Source organism: Trachurus trachurus (assembly GCF_905171665.1).
Source record: "Trachurus trachurus genome assembly, chromosome: 5".
Classification (NCBI taxonomy): Eukaryota; Metazoa; Chordata; class Actinopteri; order Carangiformes; family Carangidae; genus Trachurus; species Trachurus trachurus.
In genome coordinates, this window is record NC_139896.1 from 29,089,162 (window position 1) to 29,112,375 (window position 23,214).

The following is a 23,214-nucleotide window of genomic DNA, read 5'->3' on the forward strand; positions in this document are numbered from 1 at the left end:
CAGATCGACCAGCTGAAGCAGGAGCTGTCAAAGAAGGAGTCGGAGCTGCTGGCTCTGCAGACAAAACTAGAGACCCTCAACAACCAGAACTCAGACTGCAAACAGCATATCGAGGTGCTCAAAGAGTCTCTCACTGCCAAGGAGCAACGTGCTGCCATCTTGCAAACGGAGGTAATGAAAACATAATGAAAAAAAAAACCTTCATTTGTTTGTACGCACGCAGTAAATCAAAGCACACTATTCGCTGCCTCGCTAACATCTTCATCCTCCCAGACAAACTGAGCAAATAATGGGGCTCGCCTTTGGCCCCAGGCTTATTACTGCAAATCACATCAGCACTGTATTTACTTTGGGGACTTTGACTGCAACTCGAGGCGCCGCCAAAGAAGCAGGAAAAGTGGAGTGTAACCGTCACAGCACATCCAATAAACATCAAAAACATCAGAAAGCTGCACCAGCCAATGAATGATGGGAGCAGCATTACCGTCTCTGTAACGCACTCACTAATAAGTGCTGTCCCTTTTTTTTCTTCTGTAACTTCACGGAGATTAAGTGAAGATGAATAAACACTTCAAAGCACCTCCAGTGAATGCTGAATGTTCTCCCTGCAGGCAGTCTTAGAATTAGCAAATTTGTTGTGTTTAAAGCAGAAGTAAGCGATATTTTTGTGTTAATATAAGTCTTAGATAGTTATATCTTCTGACAGCAATCACTTACATAGAGTGTTTGGACCGAAACACGGGTCTCTCAGTCCCTCTGCTCTGCTCTGAGCTGAGGAGAAAACTTTTCTCGTATCCTACAAGTTTTATCCAATGAGGAGAGAGAACGGCATGCAGGGCTGTGTGTGCAGCCAAGGGATGCCGTGAATGTGGTGACGTAGGGACGAGGACCAATAGATCCATGACGAGGGCGGGGGCTGCTAACTCCATCGGCTGACAAGAAGTTATGGTGCGTTCAAGGCAACCCGTAACTCGTGTTTTTCCGACCTGTGAAGTGGTACCAGTTCGATCTGGTACGAGTTCACGGGTCGGAAGTTACGAGTGGCCGTTATAGTGACTTTCACAGGTAAAACAGGTCGGAAAAACACGAGTGGGTTGCCTGGAACGCTACAAAGTCGTAAGTCGTGACTTGAAGCTGTAATTTACGGTTTCAAAAGCCTGCCTGGAACGCAGCATTAGCCAAAACGACCGGATCGCTTACTTCTGCTTTAATAACTCTGAAGTAGGGATGTCACGATTACTTGTTTTCACAATGAATCGCGGTATTTAACGCCACAATTACATAATCGTAAAGATTCCTAAATACCATCACTTTCCAAAAAAGATAATGTTGGAAACACAGAGGCAGATGTGCACAAAAGTTAAGGTAAATGTAAGAAATACTGGTCCATTTAACTAATGTAACATACTGTACAATTGGTAGGAATTTAAATGTTAGTGTCTCATTTGTGATAAAAAAAAAAAAAAAGCAAACAATTAAAATAAACGTAGCCATTTGGTATAGATGACTAATAAAGATTTGAATATTTATCCCCTGGAGGATTAATAATTGGTTCTGCATTAAAAGTAGATACTTAAACTATTTAGTGTAAATAATTAGTAATGTAATTATATTTTGACTGTATTTGATTTTACACATTCATATGTTGTGAAATTAATTAATGCATAATAATCGTGATAATCGTAATACCATGATTATTTCTCTGACAATAATCGTACAAAGAAAATCTGTATTTTCTTTTGTTGTTGTTGAGTTTGTCAGTTTCACATCATGAAGCTCTTCAGGCTCACGATTTTGTCCGTGTGGTGCTCCAGGTGGATGCTCTACGTCTGCGTCTGGAGGAGAAAGAGTCCTTCCTGAACAAGAAGACCAAGCAGCTACAGGACCTGACGGAGGAGAAGGGCACGCTCGCCGGAGAAATCAGGGACATGAAGGACATGCTGGAGGTGAAAGAGAGAAAGATCAATGTCCTGCAGAAGAAGGTGAGAAGCTGAGATAAAAAAAAAACCTCCCCACTGGTTTTTCTCTTGAGTTTTTGTTTGATATTTATTGGCCGAACTAAACTGCAGTGTAGTGGGTTGGTGGGTGGGAGAGTGAGCTCCAGATGGAACCTGACAGTCAAAAAGAACAGAGTTACCTCCATCAGTCTAGAGCAGAGTGGTTACTCTCTCCATTAAGAGTGAGAGAGTCTCTGTTGCTCTCAGGGGGAAAGTGTCCACAGAAAGACAAGCAAGAGGATATTTCTGCCTCACTGCCTCTACTGTGTGTGTGTATGTGCTATAAATACTCTCCGAGTGTTACTCCCTCTCTCTCTCCTCTCTCTCTCTCTCTCTCTCTCTCTCTCTCTCTCTCTCTCTCTCTCTCTCTCTCTCTCTCTCTCACCCATTCCTTTTTGCTCTTTCCTCCTCTCTTGTTCTACTGCACCTTCTTTCCTTCATCTTTCTACTTCTACCTGCCTCTTTGTGACCTCTTCTGATTCCTACATTCTTGTTTTTCACCTTATTTAGTTTCGTTTGTGCCATTCATACTGTATAACATGGTAAATTAATACACAATAATGATTATTCTACATTTTTAATATGCAGTACTTCTTAAAATTCTTTTTAAACGTCTGCTAGTTTTCTTCCTGAAATGAACAATGCTTCCGTCTGAAGTCTCGGCTCATTTCAGCTAATGTACACGACGTTGTCTGCAGAGGGTGTTAATCTTCAAAGGCTTTTTTGCGATCTTACACAGACTTTGAAATATTGCTGTGGTTTTGAGATCATGCCGGTTACTTCTGTTTCACTGCTCCCTCTCCTCCCCCGTGGCACCACCACCATCCTGCCGGTCTCTCTCTCCCTCTCTCCGGGTCAGATCGAGAACCTGCAGGAGCAGCTGCGTGACAAAGACAAGCAGCTGGGGAACCTGAAGGACAGGGTCAAGTCCCTGCAGACCGACTCCAGCAACACAGACACTGCCCTGGCCACGCTGGAGGAGGCGCTTTCAGAGAAGGTACAGCACAGGACTGCAGCAAACGCAGCTCACCAGCTTCTGCAAGACTAAATCATTTTTCCTCCTTGGGGCTCTGTAGTGAATTCCTGAATCAATTTTACTCCCTCCCGCAGACTGAAGAGGTTACATTTCTTACACCTTGAAAATGTTCTATAATATTACTGAGCTCCAGTGGTTCTGTGTGAGAACTCCAGCACAAAGTGATTAAGAGTAAAAGAGAACATTAATCAAGATGATGATGGGGTGCCAGAACAAACCAATAATTTCCTAAAACTAATCCAGTTTATAGATTGAGATTATTTTATTTCATTTTATCCTCTTTATTAGGGTTGGGCGCTATCCAAATGTTGATATTGTTAAACCTCCACATTCTACCGTGGTATATGGTATTACCGTGGCCAATTAAAAATCATGTTATACAGCTCAGACAGAGTCACCAGTGTCGTTCTGAAAGGAAATAGCCACCAAACGCCACATAAGAATACTGAAACAATAACTAAACATGTACATGACCAACATTGATTAACGTTTATTAACAACAAATAGCGGACTAATGGACGGCGCTGCCTCTCCAGCCGGTTCACCTGCAGCTGCACAGAGGAGCTCTGCTGCTCCTCTCTCTTCAGCCTGGTGCTTGGCTGCACGTCGTCTCTATGACATGAGTTCAGCATCAGAAGGTCTAACCTCCATCGGAGCGCTGATCAGCTGATCATAGCGGATGTGGCGCTGCTCAGCTGTGTGTTTTTATAACATCAGTAAGAAAAAAAATGTCGGCACAAGCCTACAAGACACACATGATAACCATGGCAACATAGTGCTTCAAATCTAGCCAAGGTTTTTGCAGAAGTTGAGTTTCTTCTTTTCCTCTATCACATGACCACGTCACGTCCATCAACTTTATCAAACATCTCCCCAAAGTAAAACATGATACTATTGGAGTAAAACTGAAAACTCAACCACACACATGTAGGTGCTGGACATATACACTCATTATTTAGGCAGTAAAATGAATTATATTTAGTAGGTAATATATCAGGGCCCTATATGAGTGCACTGCAAGTCTTTTTTAATGATGGTAATGAAACTGATAACGTTGCTATTTTAAGATACCACGGTATACCTTATTACAGTGTTACCGCCCAACCCTGCTGTTTATTAAAATGTCTGCAACCACTGCAAATGAGGGATTCTTAACAGTAATAGCATGACACCAGTGTGGACTATCTAGATGGTCTTCATGGATTTTGCATGAAAATACTGTGTGTTTGTGTGTGTCCGTGTGTGTTAGGAGAGGATCATAGAACGTTTAAAGGACCAAAGGGAGAGAGAAGACAGAGAACGTCTGGAAGAAGTGGAGTCGTATAAGAAGGAGAACAAGGACCTAAAGGAGAAAGTCAACACCCTGCAGATAGAATTAACAGACAAAGAGGTCAGTGAGTGAAAAGATGTTGTTCTTATGTGAGGATGAAGGGGTGTGTTCAATTACAGAGCACATACAATAGTCTCTTAATAATATTATTTTATGTAGACCCAAGTTCCCACTATGTGCAAGCACAGCAGGAAAAATGTCCTCATGAGTGGCAGAAACTTTGAGCAGAACTAGATTCATTGTGGGCAGTTGAGAGAGAGAGAGGTAGAGAGCCTCGGTGCTCATGTGCATGAGGAAATGAACAAACAGGAAAGACGATGCAGTGATGCTCAGAAAGTTTACAGTGATCTCATCCACAGGACAACATGGACACAACTGTACAGTATACAGTATACTGGGATTATTTGATTAGTTGAGGCTGAGATTGACCTGCTGGTGCAAAGGGAAAGTTTAGATGGATTCAAGTTTGGATTTAAAGGCTTCAATAGAGTGAGCCAGGAAATGCTCTGCAGCTAACAGATGTCTTTTAAACTCTGAGACTAAACAAAATATACAGTTTAAAGTGATGAGACGAGAATGATGCAGGTATCTCATTAACACCATAATGTCTGATCTGATGTGAATACTGTAGGAAGCCAATGAAAATTTTCTGTAATATGGTCAAAATGTGTGGATTTAGCTCAAATTCTAGCTGCAGACTTTTAACGGGAGCATCTGGCAGGCCAGACACAAAACATTCCAATAATAAAGTGGGATGAAACAGAATCAGTCATGGACACAAAGTACAGAATTGTATCTCTGTTGATAAAAGAAGAGTCTATGTGATGTCTTTAACGTGCTTTAATTCTGTGACGGTGAATAATTTTAAATGTAAAGAAAGAAAAGCAAAGGGCCCTGAGGTACTCCATATTTTAAATTATGATTTGTTTATTATTACATGAAACATGCTGTGTTCAGGTAAGTAGGACTTAGAGGCACCAAAATCGAAGTACACAGTGATCTGTGTGGACCAGCAGCTGTATTGAGGTTCAGAAAGGGAAGCACAGAGGTGGAATCTGGATCCATAGAAATCAGCAGATAGACTGCTGCAGTGAGAGCTGGTGCAGTGGAGCAGCAGGCCCTGACAACAGACTGAAAATATTATTGTTTGATAAGTGAGCTCAGCTGAAAGCTACTGAGATCAAACTTTCCTGGAACTTTTGAGAAGAAGGGAGGGTTTGATTCTGGGGAATAGGTGGAAACTCTGAAGGCGTGGTTCCTTCAGTAAAGTCTAACCACAACAGTTTTCAAACCAGTGGGGACAGTGCCAGTAGTCAGTGATAAATTAACAATGTTCAGCACAAACGGAGGTCTTTGGAGAGTTTTCCTGGCAGAGGGTCAATTAGACAGGTGGTGGGTATAGGACCTGAGCTAAGAAATATCATTTAATTTTTTAAAGAAACCATCTGGGACTCAATATAAAGCTCTGCTGATTCTCCAGAGGAAGCTGGAGGAAAGAACTGATCTTCTGCTAGGAGAAGGCTGCTGTTCAGTAAGTTTAAGCTACAGCATTAAAATTAAACCTATTGGATTTTTTTTTATGACAAAAAAGGGGAGAGAGCGAGAGAAGATGCAACAAAGGTCCATCGATCAGATTTGTTTTTAATGATTACCTTAAAGGGATAGTTCAGCTTTTTGGCAGATTGGCCCATTGCCATAATCCCTATATTTTCGTTAGGTTCGTTACCTTTAATTGTCGGAATTGTTTTCAAGGTAAATGCAGAGACTGCTTGCCGAAAAACTGCCCCCATCAGCGGTTTTGTATGTATTTACCTCTAAAACGACTCTGTCTCGTAACGTTCCGTTATTATCTCATAGTGTGGTGAATGTGCAGGTCACAACTTGTCCATGAGTGCATTTTGGAGTTGTTAGATTGTGTATTTGATGAATTTGATGAGGGAAACCAAGAGCTGGTTCAAGCCTGTTTTTAACCTGTCTGTGCTCTCTGTCCGCCTGCAGTCGAGTCTCATCGACTTGAAGGAACACGCCTCATCGCTCGCATCTTCTGGCCTCAAGAAGGATTCAAAGCTCAAATCACTGGAGATCGCCATCGAGCAGAAAAAAGAGGAGTGTAGTAAGTTGGAGACGCAGTTACAGAAGGTAGGTGTGAGCATTTAGCACAGTCAACAGGAATGCATATAATAAAAAGTTAAAGTAATGATTTAGATGTGTAATCTATGTTGTATACACCACTTGAGGTGTGTTATTTTCACAACAACACAATGGGCTCAAGGCCTCGTCTCTGTCTTTTTAACTGGGAAATATCCAACCTCATTAATCACAAATAGTATTAATCACTATTTCAGGGTGAAAAGACAAAGAAAGTTCCTACAATGCTAAAATGATGCCAGTCATAAAAACATGTCCATACAAACGTATTAGAGCTACTGTAATGCTTGAACTGTAGAACACTCCTCTGTCCTGAATGAAGACTGTCGAGTCATCTTCATTGATCTTAACTGTAGAGATGCAGAGCAGCATGTCCACTGTGCTGTGAAGAAAATGAGTAGCTCACTTAGAACCCATCGGCCACTTGAATGAGAACTATTAAACAGTTCTAGGCCTAAATGAATGAATTATTTCTTTTATTCTTATGATTTTGGTTTTCTTGCTCAACAAACTGTGATATTCAGCAGACAGAAAAAAATACCAAAGTGAACACAAGTAAAACATTGTGTTATTATCACTGTGAAACCGTTAGTTAGGATAATGCTGCTGCAGAGAGCAGACAGTCCATTAATTTCCCCTCCCTCTCCATAACCCACAGACTCTCCCTGTGTCTGTTCCTCTGCATTTGTCCGTTTGTGTTGCCCTTAACCTGTAACAACATGTGCTGTTACTGCTGTCACTGATGTGTCAAACATGTACTGTTCCTGCTGTTCTCTCCTCTGGCTCAAACAAAGTCTTAACACTTACTCTCCTGCCCCCCCCCCCCTCCCTCCCTCCTTCCACTCCTTCCCTCGACCCCTCCGTTTGCAATATAGCAAGCTGAGCAGCTATTCAGTCACATGAACAATCCTGTAAGTCCCGCTCTTCGGCTCTCTGAGGCACATATTGAAAGCATGAGGACACTGATAACTTCTCTGAACTATGCTAGGTGGTGATCATGCCAGACCCCAGCACAGGTTCTGCTTCCACCCACTGCCCCCGCCCAGATGCATGTTGACCATTGCACCGTACCGATATAACGAGCTTTATATTGCACTCAGAGTCCTGTGCAACGTGCTCATTCTGCAGCTGTTTGTGTTTGTGACACGTGGTGAAACTGGTGGTTCATATAGCCTAATAATTACAGTTCACTGTACTCGGTCCGTTGGAATTTCAAATATGCAGAGTGTCTGTTTATTTGCAACTTTTTGAAGTGTGGCTCTGAAGTTAGTTCACCTGCTCACCTGTTTATATAACAACAGGGTTTTTTTCCCCATCAATATGAGAAAGGCTTAATACACACTAAGGTCCAATGCAATTAGAGAGGTAGCTAGCGAAATGTTCTGGACCGAGGTCATCTGGGCAAATGAGGAAATCCCAGAGTTAATACATGGCATGTACAGCACTGGGCTTTGTAATCCAAGTAATTATGGGAAACACAGCTTTCAATGCTAGTTGTGAAAGGGTGTGGCTTTGAGTTAACCTCTAGTTTTCTCATGTTGACATGCACATCGGCCATGTGATGGTGAACTGTGAAGGCCCACTTTTCTCAAATATTCCTGTTACTTCTCTATCCTTGAAGATAAAGGGGTCATCCCTATGTTTCCCGGGTTCTATGTTCCCAGCTCACCCGAAAAAGGGTTCTATGTTCCCCGCTTATCCAAAAAAGGCAGGACAATAACAGTAGCATTAGGGTTAGGATTTATGTTCCGTTGTGTGTGTGTGTGTTTAGAGATGTTAAAACAACATATTAATGCTACTGCTATGTTTCCTGCCTGTTTTGGGTTAGCGGGGAACATTGAATCTTTTTTTTAGTAAGCAGGGAACATAGAACATAGATGCTCCCACAGGATGTATGTCCAAATCAAGATTTAAAGGAGCTATTTCTAAGTTTTGCTATCGCTACTTAGCCAATGTTAGCATTAGCAGCTGCTAACATTAGCAGCTTGCTAAGAGCTTCAGCGACCATTGTGTTCACAAGACCAGATGTTATGACACGTCCTCTGAGCGGTGAGATTTCCTCAAGACAGACCGGACGCAGCAGTGACTTGGTTATGGACAGTGACGAGAGACAGACCAGAAGGTTTTCTCAGCTGGGGACAGCTCTCAGTGAGGAAAGCAGTCTGATGCTGAACTTAATGCTAACACTGGCTAAGCAGCAATACTTTTTTACCTAAATTTACAAACTTGCAATTAGTTCCTTCAGATATTATAATTATTATCAGTGTAGTAGCACGAGTAACAATAGAATTTGATATTTTCTCAATTACTGTACATCAAAACACTAAAAACACATTTTGTTGAGTTCTTAAATTAAATTGTGAAGTTACAGCTGCTGACGGTCGGATAAAGTTTTTATTATTAGATAAGTAAATGATTAGTTGTGATGCATCATTGGACAAAGACAATAAATGGCAAAAGCAGCAGATAAACCAAATAGTAAGCTAGGTCAACAAAACCCATCATGAAGTGCAGTTCGAAGTCTGGAGTTCTCCAAGAAGATTTTTTTTTAAATATTGTGATGCAATAATTTCTGGTTCCAAAATGGATTCATGTACATTTCACAGTCCAATCAGTGAGAATAATCTCTGAAACAGTCAATAAGTTAGCTCCTCATGCTTAAAATATGAAACTTCCCATTAGCAGATCTCTGTTGCATCTATTCCTCCACACTTTTTGACCGACAATCGCTAAGACTGTGCAGCTTTGTTGGGTTTGCATGATCTGGTCGACCTTGTTGCATGTTGTCACTGTCAGTGTCGCCACGCTTCTCTCTCGTCTCAGTGTGATGGTGCGGTTAGCCGAGGTGTCGGCCGTGGTCAGAGAACATCGCAGTGTTTTTTTGGTGGATTTGCTTTTGTACAACTCTTGCACTTTTGCAAACTGTGTTGACATGTGTGGCTGCGTATCGTCCCAAGGGTGATGTGTACCAGTGTAATGTATTTCACGGAGAGCTACAAACTGTTGCAGCGATGGCGAGATTAGTCCATATTGAGCTGATTAGTTGGTGACAGATAGCTAATGAGACGGACTGATGACTCAGCATTTTACCGCCACTGATTTGTTACTATTTTTTGCTCATTGAAACACAGTCCTGTCCACACATACACAGTCCTGCACTTTGCACACTCACCAAGTCTGCAAAGTGACTGGGAGTCTCAACGGGCTGTTAAATGGAGCTAAATAATGGCTCTCTTAAAGCTAATGAGCCAGCGCCAGTAATGATGCCTTTGTCCACAACATTTTACTCATTCAGAAGGAGAGGGAGAGAGGAGGAGAGTAGCTAATATAAGACACTGATGGACTACAGTGTGCTGTATGTGTATCTCTTCCATGGGCAGGAAAGCATTCTGTGCTGCAGTGCGTGGTTGCGCTGGCGTCACAATGTCAACTGAGTGCATCTGTGTGCGTGTCTGTATGCCTCTCTACCCGGTGTGTGGATGCAGAAAGCCCACGAGGTGGAGCAGCAGTCGGGCTCCAGAGGGAACCCGGACTACGTGGACAGAGTGAAGCTGCTGGAGAAGGAGGTGAGCTACTACAAGGACGAGTCCAACAAGGCCCAGACGGAGGTGGAGAGACTGCTGGACATCCTGCGAGAGGTGGAAACCGAAAAGAACGACAAGGACAAGAAGATTGCTGAGCTGGAAAGGTAACTGTCTGACTGGTTATAGGGGTTAGTGTTACAAGATATCTCATCTTCAGTTCAGCCCCTACTGATGTTGCACAGGTCCGATCACATAGAGATCACATATCGGCCCAGATATTGACTCAATATCTATTGATATAATGGGTATAGAGTGAGCCAGGGCTGACGTCAAAACCCTGAAGTTTAGCATCGCGCTGGTTCCAGGAAAAGAAAGTGAATGGGATTTTTGCATTGCGTTTTGGATGATGTCAGAAAGTCAGCTCTGTGGCTAACACAAGTTTATGATACTTACAAGTTTTGTTTTGTTTAATGTGGGTTTGTAGTTGTATTGAGCAACTTGTTAGCAACCGCCTTTTTTAGGACACGTAAAAGCTTCAAGATTCACAAGTAGGATATTTACTGATGTGTTTTATGTCATAGAACAAAACCTGAAACTTGCTTAAGATGTTGTTAACCACAGACCTAATTTGAGGTATTTCACCAAAATCCCATTCAAAAAACGTACTGACTTTTAGACGAGAGAACCAGACCTGGCAACTTTACTTCACTAACTTTACTGGAAGACTCTATTGGATAATGGGGCTGATCCATGAGGTTGATCTATTCACTTCAAATCAAATCAAATGAACTTTATTTGTCCCGCAAGGGGAAATTTGTCTTGGGCAAGTGGCGTCATAACAGCTGCCTTGTACATGCAATACATACACAATACATACACTATAACAGTAACAAAGGCAAACATATCAGTTCTGTTTGTGAGGCGTGCTACATCATGTATCAGCAGCAGGTGCAACATGCCGGTAGACAACAAACACAACAATGTTTTACAAAGTTAGGAATGAAATGTTAAAAATAGTTACATAGAGACAGAGAAATAGAGAACATGCTCTTAGATACTCTCAAAGCTCAAAAGAAAAATGAAACATTGAGGTGAAGCAACCTTTTAGTCTTCTTTTTTTCTACTCTGACCTTACGAGCAGTATTCACTCACCTCATGTCGAGTTTCACCTCAAAGTTCAAGTGTCGCTTGTTTTGCTTTGTCAGATGTAAAGTGCTCTGTCCCGTGTGCTCCATATTTTAAGTGACCCTCCATTTGCTTTTGTATCCGTGGCGTGAACGTGTCATTTCTGTGTGATGTCATAACGGTCTGTCCGCACACTGCACTGTACTGGATCCAGTCATGGTCTGAAATGCTGTGAGATACATGAGGCAGACCGTTGGTGGCTCTGAAACTGCATTAGACGTGAGCACAAAGTGCCCTTCATTGTCCCCAAGGTGGAAGAGATTTCATGTAATGGACCACATAAATAAAGCTGGTGGCCCCATCAGGTCTTGGCTCACCCCCTCAGTCTGCTACGTGGTCCAGAGTCTCCGACTGGAAGCAGCTGATGTCTCTCTGGAGGAGAGCGTTCACCTGGAATGGATTTCAAACTGATGAGACGGACACGGATTGGTTGGAGCGCATGAGAACCACACATGAGCTCTTTCTGTTAATGACAGCCCCCCCCCCCCCCCCCACACACACACTCCCGTTCTATTGTCACTTATACAGTCCCAGACCCACAGCCTATTGTTAAAGGGATATTTCAACATTTTGGCAAATTTGCCTATTGCCGTAATCCCTGTAGTCGGTTAATTACCTTTAATTGTCAGTGCAAGCTATTTTTAGATCGGTGGGGCAGAGATGTGAGCTCTGCACAGCGAGCAGTATTTCCTGGCGTTCCCTCATCAAACTCATCAAATACACAATCCAACAACTCCCAAACGCTCTCATGGACAAGCTGTGACACATTGTGCACATTCACCACGCTATGAGATAATAATGAAACGCTACTAGAGTTGTTTTCGAGGTAAATACGTAGCTGGAACTACATTCCTGACACGGCTGCTCGGCAAAGTGACTTCTAAAGCGAAAATAGTTCAAAGTATTTGCTTCATGTGTCGTAATGTTACATAATTATACCTTATTTCACAGCGTGGTGAATGTGCAGGTCACAACTTGTCCACCAGAGCGTTTTGGAGTTGTTGGATCGTGTATTTACTGGTTTGATGAGGGAAACGTAGAAATACCATGAGCCTCCGTTGCATTAGCTCTCGATCTCAAAACAGCTTGCACTGACAATTAAAGGTAATGAACCTACAAGACTATAGGGATTATGGCAATAGGCGGATTTGCTAAAATAACTTTAAAAGCAGTTAATTTTTTTTCTCTCCCAGCCAGTGGGATGGCCCACTTCGTTTCAGTGTCATGATAATTTGTTAGAGGTGTTGGATTAATTGAGTGTTCTTGTTCTGTTTTGCCATCTTTACCCACTTTTTTCTGTCCTGTTCCCCCTTTCTATTTTCCGTTTCACGCCCACCTGTCCCTTCTTCATCCTCTGCCACTGATCACTTTCAACCCTTCAACCTTGTTATTTTCTTCTTTTTTTTTGTCCTTCCTTGAATCCATTTTTTCCAACCTCTTTTCCATCTTCCTTGCAACTCTCTCTGTTGTGCCCTCCCCCCTCCCACACCTCCCTGACACCAGTCCCCCTCCCTCTGCCCCTCGCCCCACCCCTCGCCCCGGTGGCAGAGCTCCCCCTGACCCGCTCCCTTCTGTGTCCGCTGCTCCCCAGCAGATAGGGGGCATGGTGTGGGATTTCCTGGGAAAGTGAGTGCTCTGCCCTGGCACTTCAGCTCGGCTGCGTGGTTAAAGTCCCCGACTGCGACTGCTGCAACTGCGTCTGGTTTCACCTGTGTGCCTGGGTCTGCCTGCTGTCTGAGGGATTCACAGATCTTTGTATCACAGTGACCTGCTCTGTTCTTAGTCCAAGCCGTCATAACCGTCTCTGAGCACATGATACAAAGATCCCTGGATTCATGTTTTGCTTTCTTTTCTTTGGCAAGTCTTTGCATAATAGTAGCTCTGTGCCTGTGTGCCATGAATGGTTTCTGATCGATCTGTGTGAGCACGTGAACGAATGTGTGCATGCGAGTGTGTTTGAGTTTGACAGAGAGAGAGAGTTTGTAGTGCATGTGCATTTATTCAGCCTGCATGTGCATTTAAAAGCCCTTTTTCTCTGCCCTGATGACAGAATGAGGATTTAAGTTAACAGAAATTTAGCTGTGTGACAAATCACATTACAAATGAACTGGATGTGTCTCAACATGAGGTACAAAGCTTAAAGTTTAAGGTTTGTACCTCAGCTAATGAAAAAGTGCAAATCATCAGGTCATAAAGTTTCATTAAGTTTGAAATATATGGCATCTTGGCATATATTCTGTGATATTCATTTGATTCCCTGAAGATTAAGCATCACTTGACACTGTTGTTCCTGTTGTGGCCTGTTTCTGTGATGATGCATGGTACAGTCAAGTCTCATGGTAAAAGTGATCACACCAAGGATTCAGCCAACAAGGAACCAAATCAACATAACTCGGCCTCTTCAAAAATTGCTTCTGCAAATACACTTTTAGTACTTAGTCATGCTGTAAATCCTACACTGTATACTTGGTGTGATTTTCCCAACTGCTTTTGCTTCTGTACAATTTGGTTTACAATATCATACCTGCTATACCTCCTTGTGTCCTGTGCTGAAATATCTTGCGCACTAGTACACCTGCAGACACACACACGCGCACACACACACCTGTTTGTTTCTTCTCGTGGTGTTTGTTGTGGCTGTTTGTTGTTGCTTCCTGTTTGTAAGAAGTTTCTGTACTCAGAGCTGAGGCCTCCTCCTGCCGTGAGCACGCTTCCCCTGCTCATTCCAGCCACCCATCTGTTCCCTCCTCATCTGTAACTCTCAGTCACCCCCACACCTTTAAAGGGGTAGTTTAACATTTTGGCAAATTCGCCTATTGCCATAATCCCTATAGTCATAGGGGGTAGGTTCATTACCTTTAATAATGGTGCATGTTGTTTTGAGATCAGCGGGGCAGAGACGCGAGCTGCTCAGCGAACACAATGGAGGTGAATGGTACAGGTCCCCTGTCCCTCATCAAACTCATCAAATACACAATCCAACATCTTTAAAATACTCTGGTGAAAAAGTGGTGACCTGTACATTGACCACACTATGAAATAATCATGTAGCATTGTGTAGGATTACAACACATGAAGCAAATACTCAGAACTACTTGCATTATTTCATAGCATGATGGATGTCTATTTGAAGTAGTTCTCAGTATTTGCTTCATGTGTTGTAATGCTACTAATGATACATGATTATTTCATAGCATGGTGAATGTGCAGGTCACAACTTGTCCACAAGAGCGTTTTCAAGATTTTGGATTGTGTATTTGATGAGTTTTGAGGGACAGGAAACCTGTACCATTCACCCCCATTATGTCTCTGCCCCGCTTATATCAAAACAACATGCACCGATAATGAAAGGTAATGAACCTACTGCTATGACTATAGGGATTATGGCAATGGGTGAATTTGCCAAAATGTTGAACTATCCCTTTAAATTACCCCAGTAACATCACCTGACAGCCCCAAACCCCCTTTTCAAGCGGTCTTTCCCGGTACCTACTCTCCTGCTCTCCCTGCCCCCCCCCCCCCCCCCCCCCCCCAATCCCCTCCCTGCCTAGCTTGCTCCACCAGACACTAAGGGACGTGATCAGCCTAGTGGCCTGCATGAATAGAGCGGCTGCACTCCAGGTCTACACGCGCTCAGTGAGTGAGGTGCTGTAGTAGGTAGGATCTGGACTGAACCCTTGTCCCTGAAGTGTGTCGGTTCAGTCGGGCCCCCCTCTGTCTGAACAACCCTGCATCCATAACCGACCTCTCCCACCAGCTCACTACTTCCGGCCTTCCCGGTCAAACCACTGTCGGCTTCCCCCTCCTTTTTGCTCGGCACTCACACCTTGTGCTCGTCACCTCTTCCTTTGCCCGGCTGACTTCTTGCCTGTCTGGCTGCATGTCTGCCACTCCCAGGCTTGGCAGCAGATGCACATGGTCCTAATGTTCCCAGAGAAGGTGCATCCTGCATCAGCTGCGTCAGGCTGCAGACGGCAGTAGCCGCCACAGGCAGCCTCTGTAGTCAGTGAACACAGTGAACGTGAACTCCTCCGGGTCCTCTGTATTGTTTTCTTCTGTTTGTTTCTTTTACGTTCTGGTTCTAATGGCTCTTTCTTTACTTCTTCCTGTGTGTGCTGTCGTCTCCTGTTTTCAAATGTCCACATGTCCCGTCGCCCCTTTCTCTTCCACCTTTTTTCCCCTTACCCATCTGCAGTCTAGCTCCAAGGTAAGCAATGCCCCTGCCCCCCGTCGTGCCTCCCACCGCTACCTACCCCCATGCTAACTCTGGTGCTTAAACCTGTGAGTCATCTCAGCAGTGCCATGTTAACACGAAGCTAACAATTCATTTGTGAGGCTCATGTCTTGTTGCTGTCGTGGTCATCTCATGGCTGGTACTATTTTGAAGTACATGTCATTCAAAATGCACCTGACATGAATGTCTGCTACACTCTTTGTACCTGTTTGTTTTGTTGTGGTGTGTGGCAGCAGTGTAACTGCAGTATGGCATTTCAAAGGATTATTAGTATGAAATTGGTCTCATAGTTTTGTGGTTTTACAGACAAGGAGGCAAAGACCAGACTAAGAAGGGTTCAAATATCAAACTGGGACCACAAGGGGACAAGAAAGGCTTAGGATCAGACCCTCGGAAGGACTCCTCCATAGATGGTGGACACCACCTAAAGGTGCAGATTTAACTTAACGAAACAGTTTTGACACAATGAAATGCAGATGTTTAATGTGCTTCCCCTAAATGTTTGTCGTCTCTCAGCTGGAGGAGCTGATGAACACACTGGAAAGGACGAGGCAGGAGCTGGACGCCACCAAGCAGCGTCTGTCCTCCACACAGCAGTCCCTGCAGGAGAGGGACGGACACCTCACCAACATGAGACAGGAGCGCAGGAAGCAGCTGGAAGAGATCCTGGAGATGAAGTTAGTATCTATACAACCTTTGACATGAGCCAAAGAGAGCCCACTGTTGTACTTTTCTCAGTGTGTTTCTGATAAACACATGGAGGCATTTTTTTTGTCTCCATGCCAACACAGCTGTGTTACTTTTGAAAATATGTATAAAGTCGATTTTTTTGTATTTGAGCCATATAATGGGTAGGATTATATTTGTGTCTTTATTATTCAATCAAAAAAAAGTTGATTTGAACAAAAATATTATTTTCAATCAAATAATTACTCACTTCAATCAAAAAAAACCTTTTCAATCAAAGAAAAAAAAGGGTTCAAACGCAATATTTATTTTGCATTCAAACACTTTTTTATTGAAAAGGTTTTTTTTTTGATTGAATAATAAAGACACAAATGTACCTCCAGACACAACAGGCCACTATTTAACACTGTAACTCAGAACGAACATTAACACTTGTATTAATCGTATTCCCTTCAACTTCAGTCATTCTGTTTTTGTCTGGAAACATGGTTCAAATTGTCGCACAACACTGAGGTGAGAAGTGGGGCATGCAGTCATGTTTCATCTTATACCAAAAAGCTACATCTATTTAAAGTCATGTCAGCATTTATACCTCCATTGATTGCTGGTCCTGGTTTACAGTACAGTATGTGGTTTTCATTAGGCCCATTGTGTATTCTGGCTTCTCAGAAGATATTTTTTATTTACAGACTTTAAGAAATAAAACCTCAACATTTCATTTTCACACTCCATTTTTAACTGGCATCTGGCTGTAGCTTTATATTTAATGGAAAGACAGGAATGGAATCAATCTTTGTATCTCTCAGCACAAAAGCAAATTAAGCATTTCTAAAATGTCAGACTAATCCTCTAAAATCTCAGCGTGAGATGAGAGCATGAGATATGTACGCAGTCGGAGTTGTGAAGCTAATTTAATGTCTTCTGTGAGAGAAGAACAAAGCAATCAAAGTTGTGATTGGTGTGTGGCATCAATCATGACCTGACTCCTTTAAAGCTGGAGCCTGTCCAGAAGAAGATGCTCTGTCGCATAAACAGCTTCTGACATTAATGAAGGTGAACTGATGCAGTTTGACTGTTCCTGAAAAGAACTTCAGAAATGCCTCCACAAAGTATTCATTTCATTCTAATATAAGTGCTGATTTGCTGATTGTGTTTGTCCTCCTCAGACAACAGGCTCTCCTGGCAGCCATCAGTGAGAAAGATGCTAACATTGCACTGCTGGAGCTGTCTGCCTCCAACAAGAAGAAGACCCAGGAGGAGGTGATGGTCCTCAAGAGGGACCGGGACAAACTGATGCACCAGCTCAAACAACATGTAAGTACTGCAGAAGACTGTCATGGATTTATTTTATTTTATGCAGTGTAAGGTGTTGCCAAGGCAGCGTTAACCAGTATGAAAAGTATAGCATCTAAAGCAAGTACAAAGGCAGCCAGCCATTTTTTTCCATTTCATGAAGAGGGGGTTGTACTGTACATACACACTGAACATTTTCTGTGGGTAGTTTTAGCACTTTTCCAAAATATACCATTTTATTATTTTGAGAGCTGTGTTGTTTTTTGGGAGAAGTCAAGCCATGTCTAGTTAAGTTTAAAACAAGTTGTTTATTTTCCATCTGAAATGTAAATGTTATTCTTCAATGTAAATCTATTCACTGTGTAGGCCCATTAATGTAATGTTCAACATGTTCTTCTGCTCTGAACTTGAGACTCAAGTCAACTGTTTATCTCTGTGACTTGACTCTCACACAAGTTCAGCTCGTGCTCATGTGCAGTATGAATTAGCTCTGGGACAGATCATCTGGTCTGTTGTTGCCTTCATGACCTAATATGAAAATATGATGGTCAAAATATTATTAATACTGCTGACACATGCTGGTAATTTATATTTAATATAGGCTATAGCAGGGGTCATCAACTATATTTGTTGAAGGGCCAGAATTTTTCTCAACAGACACCTTGGGGGCCGGACATTCAAATAGGCAGAGATTGAAATTAAATTCACCTTTTTGCCTAATAGGCCTAATTTATTTGTTTATATTCTATTTTACCTGTAAGCTCATAATTTTCATTTATACATATCTTTGGTGTTTGGTATGATATAAAATGAAAAATCTTGACAGCTGGACTTTCAGATACTCCGACATGCTGGAGCTTTACACTGCTGACCTCCCCTGTGATTTTCAGCCTAAATATGAAAGGAGGCTGACAATCGGTTCTGATGATACAAGTCAGTAGTCCTGAGTAGTCAGTGTTTCTCTTCTATAATACACATTCTACATCTCGGAGGCGACGTTTTTCCACACACGGGCAGAGCTCAGTGGGAAACAGTAGGAGAGACACAGGCCGAGGGGGAACCGGGACACAACACCGGAGGGAGAAGCAGGTCCGTGCGCCGCAGGACGCGCATCTACACTGAATGGGTTTGAGTGCGCAAAAGACACTACATCTGAACGGCCCGTGCACACCCAGTTTAACCAAGGCGGCGGCCAAAATCACCCAGGCAGCTCACCTCTGCAGACAGGCAGGGAAAACCCTGCAGTCCAGCTCCCTAAACTTTCATGCACGGGGCTTTGGGTACCGCGGCGTTTCCTAATCCCAGCGCATTGACTTACAGGCACACACCAACAGAGACGGAGAAATATAATAGCTACTTTTTAACTATCAGAACTCAGTCGCGGGCCGGATTGGAAGGTTCGGCGGGCCGGATTCGGCCCGCGGGCCGCCAGTTGATGATCACTGGGCTATAGTATGGAAGGCAAGCCCTGAAGCAACTGAGACAGGAGTTTTTTTTTTTCTTTTTTCCAGCCACTGTGAAACATTAATGCCTTTAGTCTACAAAAAAAAACTATATAAGAACATTTAAAACAAAATAAAAAAAGATCCTGGCAAGAATTGCCTCTCACTTCCTATAATGCAGTGAAAGTGCATTAGTAATACAAAACAAGGATATAAATCAGAACTGACTGATTAAAGGAAGAATTCATCATTTTGGGAAATATGTAAATTTTCCAGTCTAGCAGAATAGCTTACGCAGTTTTACTGAGATACATGTAAGCTACATATTTAGCATACAAAAGTGAGATTGGTGTAAATGTTTCCATCTAATATGACAAAAAGGTGTATGACTCCCATAATGCCTATTTTTTCTTTTCATTGTGTTTTCTGATAATCAAACAGTTACCAACGGACTTTAATCAAGAGGTGGCCCATTCTAACAGTGCGTTCACACTGGGCGCGAGTAAAATATTCGCCTCGCTCTACTCATTCGAGTTTGCCCGCTGGAATATTTGTTTTTACAGGAGGCATTCGCACAAATATTTTGCTTGAGTTCAATATTTTGAACTTGCGCAAACAGACGAATTTCACGTGTTGGCTTCATTCGCGCCGCTGGCACAAATTTGTGTCCATTCACGTCTTTACATTGACTTTGTATGTAATCTTATCGCGAGAAAAATTAGCCTCACGCCCGGTGTGAACGCACTGTAAAAGACTGAACACTACAGCAACATGCGTTATAATGTGTCTTTGTTCTCTTTCCACTATGATGGTGTGGTGTTCAGCGTAGCAGTTGCAGATCCTGGTGCACTAACCACTGTCCTCCTCCCACAGACACAGAGCAGAATGAAGCTGATCGCTGACAACTACGAGGATGAGCAATATCACCCACACGGTCCTCACCACCCCCAGCCTCAGCCCCCACATGCTCAGTCTCAGCCCCAGTCCCAGTACCCCCACGCTCCCCACCCCCAGCAGACTCCATATCCACACACTGCACATCCGCAACATCCTCAGCATCCTCAGCACCCGCAGCACCAACAGCACCCACAGCACCAACAGCACCCTCAGCATCCTCAGCATCCACAGGCCCCTCAACAGCAGCCGCATGCCCAGCAACCACAACCGCAGTACCCTCACCCACAGCACCCGCAGCACCCCCAGCAGCACCCCCCGCAGCACTCCCAGCAGCACCCCCCGCAGCACCCCCAGCAGCACCCCCCGCAGCACCCCCAGCAGCACCCCCCGCAGCACCCCCAGCAGCACCCCCAGCAGCACTCCCAGCAGCACTCCCAGCAGCACCCCCAGCAGCACCCTCAGCAGCACCCTCAGCAGCACCCTCAGCATCCCCAAGCACCCGCCCAGCACCAGCAGCACCCACGCCCTCCGCAACCTCAGCACCCTCACCAACAGCACCCCCAGCACATGCCGCAGCACCCGCACGGACATGCCCCTCCGCAGCACCCTCACCCTCAGCACCCTCCCCAACAAGGACCGCACCCCCAGCATCCACATCCTCAGCACGCCCAGCACCCTCAGCACCCGCAACACCCGCAGCATCCGCACCACGGCCAGCATCCACGTCACCCGTCGCCTCATCACCGTGGAGGGCCAGCCCGAGGACCCCCACATGCTGGTCACCGCCCCTCCCCAGACCAGGTCAGATATCACTCCAGGTCATGTTATATAGGCAACGTGCACCAGGAGATACACACTCTTTAAAGGGATATTTCAACATTGTATTGGGGCTACACTGTGACATCCAGCGATTGCAGCGCGCACTCGCTCACCCCTCCCGTCAGCAAAGTGACGGACGGTGGCCGCCGAGGACAAACACGTTTGCAAACTAACAGCTAACTGATAACAATGTCTTTGACCAATAACTTTCGGTTTTTAATCTTTTTTTTTTTTTAACACACGTGCAGACTTCCACTCGTGCCTTCAGTCATATTTCACAGCAAAAAGTTACACAGGAGGACTTACAGGATGTGCCAGTTACACAGTGCGGTCCCATGAAGGAAGATCAGAGGACAAACATACTCAGACATAGATACGGTATCAGCTGTAACAACGGCCCTGCTAAAAAAAAAGGGAAAAAAAGGACGTGGGTCCCTGTGGTCTCCAGCCGGCTCTGCTGTCCCTCTCTCTCCAGCCTGGTGTTTGGCTGCACTTTATATAAACAGTTCAACATTGTAAGATGTAGCCTCTGCTAATGCTAACTAGCACCATGAGTTGTTCTGTAGCGGCAGAAAAAAACCAAAAACAATACGTCGATCATCCTCCGGGGGCACAAGCTTAGTCACAGACACTCAATAGTGTGTACCGTATTAAGATGGCGATGCAACATGACAGCCTCCAGTGGGTGCACCCACCGCCTACTGTACTGTATGTATTTGTAAACAACTTATTCTAAACTACGAGACAGCTTTTATTTGTATGCGGTTGTGATTACAATTCGGTAAATACATATTTATGAAAGCAATAGGCCTATTTGATTTTTGCTAATAAAAAGCCAAATAAGCTACAGTACATACTGTCCCTTTAAGACAGCAGAAGTTTAAAAGCAGGTGATGCAGCAACAAAGAAAGAACAGGTTATATTTTAAAAGTCTTGCTCCCTTTGCCTCGGCCCATTCTTGAGTTACCACTTTGGGAAAAAAAGAGCCATGACAGAAACCCACCCAGGTCAAAAAGTACACATTGCTCACAATATCCCAGGATCTGGAGATGTAGTATATTTCACACTCTGACCCCGTCCATTTATAATAAGATGTGGACTGGACATGCTCTTCACTGATGTCAAATCACAACATCTCCAGATTTGCTCCAGGTTCTTACAAGAACCGTAGAAGAATTTTCTCTTGGGGTTTTGACACAGTGACCGCCACAAGGTTCTTTGCAAAGCACTAAACTTTAATTTTGTATTGTAATACTCAAGCTTATTTTTCACACAGCTGTGTCAGTGACATTCCTCACTTCAGTTTGTTTTTTCTTCCTCTTCATGCACATCGCTCCTGTTGACCCGTGACGCTGCCAACAACAGGATGACGAGGAGGGCATCTGGGCATAATCTTTGCTGTGACAACCAAAGCTCTAATGTTGTTTTGAGGGGTGAGACCCACTTTATAATTCTCTGTTTCCCGTGTGGCTGCAGTGTCTTCCAGGTTTTGTAACAAATGAAACACCTCTGTGACGTGATGTGACTTTTTCTTCCTTCAGATGATTCAGTCACTAATGGAGGAGCACAGCCACGCCATGATGTTGAAACACTACCCAACCAGACTTTTGTTATCTCCACTCAATCAACACTCAGCACCTGGACTTTTGTTTATTTTGCGGGGAAGAGGAGGGTGCACTCAGGTGTGCAGGTCAGGAGAGGAGGCTGACAGCTGGGCAGGTAAATTCACCTCTTTTATCTTTTATCGTGCTGTATATTTTCCTTTTTTTATTGTGAAATACAAATAAGCTTTTTTTTCCAAGTCCATCAGAGGTATTTCAGTGGATACAATATTACTGGAAAACATAAGAACGTGTCATGGGATACCATAGAACAGTATTGATGAAAAAATAATAAAATAGAAATTTTAAAAAAGAAAAAGAAAAGTAAGATTAATTAAACAATTTTTTTTTACATACATAGGTAAATTCATGCAAAACCGTTGATGCGTGTTCCAGTCAGGGGCAAGTAACTGTTATCTGTTATTATCTCATAGTGTGGTGAATGTGCAGGTCACAACTTGTCCACGAGAGCGTTTTGGAGTTGTTGGATTGTGTATTTGTTGAGTTTGATGAGGGAAACCAAGAAATCCCATTAGCGTAGCTCTGAGCAGCTCACGGCTCTGCTCTGCCGTTCTAAAAAACAAAAAAAAAAGCTTGCACCAACAAAGGTACCAAACCTACTCCTAAAACTATAGTGATTATTGCAATAGAGATTGCCAAGACACGTGACCAACTGGGCGGCAACGTCATCAGAAACGCAAAGGATTGTGGGTATCTTTGGCCAATTTCCCCCGATCTACATAGCGCGCTAGACACGGGACGATTGATACACAGCGATTTCCTCGAAAACCACACAAGCTTGAACCGTCAGATTTTGTCACTATGTTCAGCACTCAACACCGACCAATCCTGGGAAAGCTTGTGAAATTACGTCACGCCATTCAAAAGTTATTAGCGCGAACCTGTTTTTGACTACGGAAAGTAAAATGTTAGGTGCTGTAGTTTTTTTGTGATCAAAAGTTGTATTGTGTGTTTCATGCAATAATAATATGACCTAACAACAGATGAATTCGTACATAAA

At 43.5% G+C, this 23,214-nt stretch overlaps 1 protein-coding gene across 1 annotated transcript in view; it reads left to right on the forward strand.

Annotated features, from left to right (window-relative positions):
* erc2 (ELKS/RAB6-interacting/CAST family member 2) overlaps window positions 1–21,984 on the forward strand; it is a gene marked incomplete at both ends in the record, with an annotated part of 42,307 nt that extends 20,323 nt beyond the window's left edge. Inside the window, 13 exons of the mRNA XM_083971601.1 lie at window positions 4–171; window positions 1,815–1,982; window positions 2,857–2,994; window positions 4,283–4,423; window positions 6,362–6,502; window positions 7,387–7,422; window positions 9,997–10,199; window positions 15,416–15,427; window positions 15,761–15,884; window positions 15,971–16,131; window positions 17,308–17,455; window positions 19,750–20,574; window positions 21,958–21,984. Of these exons, the coding sequence (XP_083827727.1) occupies window positions 4–171; window positions 1,815–1,982; window positions 2,857–2,994; window positions 4,283–4,423; window positions 6,362–6,502; window positions 7,387–7,422; window positions 9,997–10,199; window positions 15,416–15,427; window positions 15,761–15,884; window positions 15,971–16,131; window positions 17,308–17,455; window positions 19,750–20,574; window positions 21,958–21,984 (2,292 nt within the window). The remainder of the gene's footprint in view (window positions 1–3; window positions 172–1,814; window positions 1,983–2,856; window positions 2,995–4,282; window positions 4,424–6,361; window positions 6,503–7,386; window positions 7,423–9,996; window positions 10,200–15,415; window positions 15,428–15,760; window positions 15,885–15,970; window positions 16,132–17,307; window positions 17,456–19,749; window positions 20,575–21,957) is intronic.
* Between the last annotated feature and the right edge of the window lie 1,230 nt (window positions 21,985–23,214).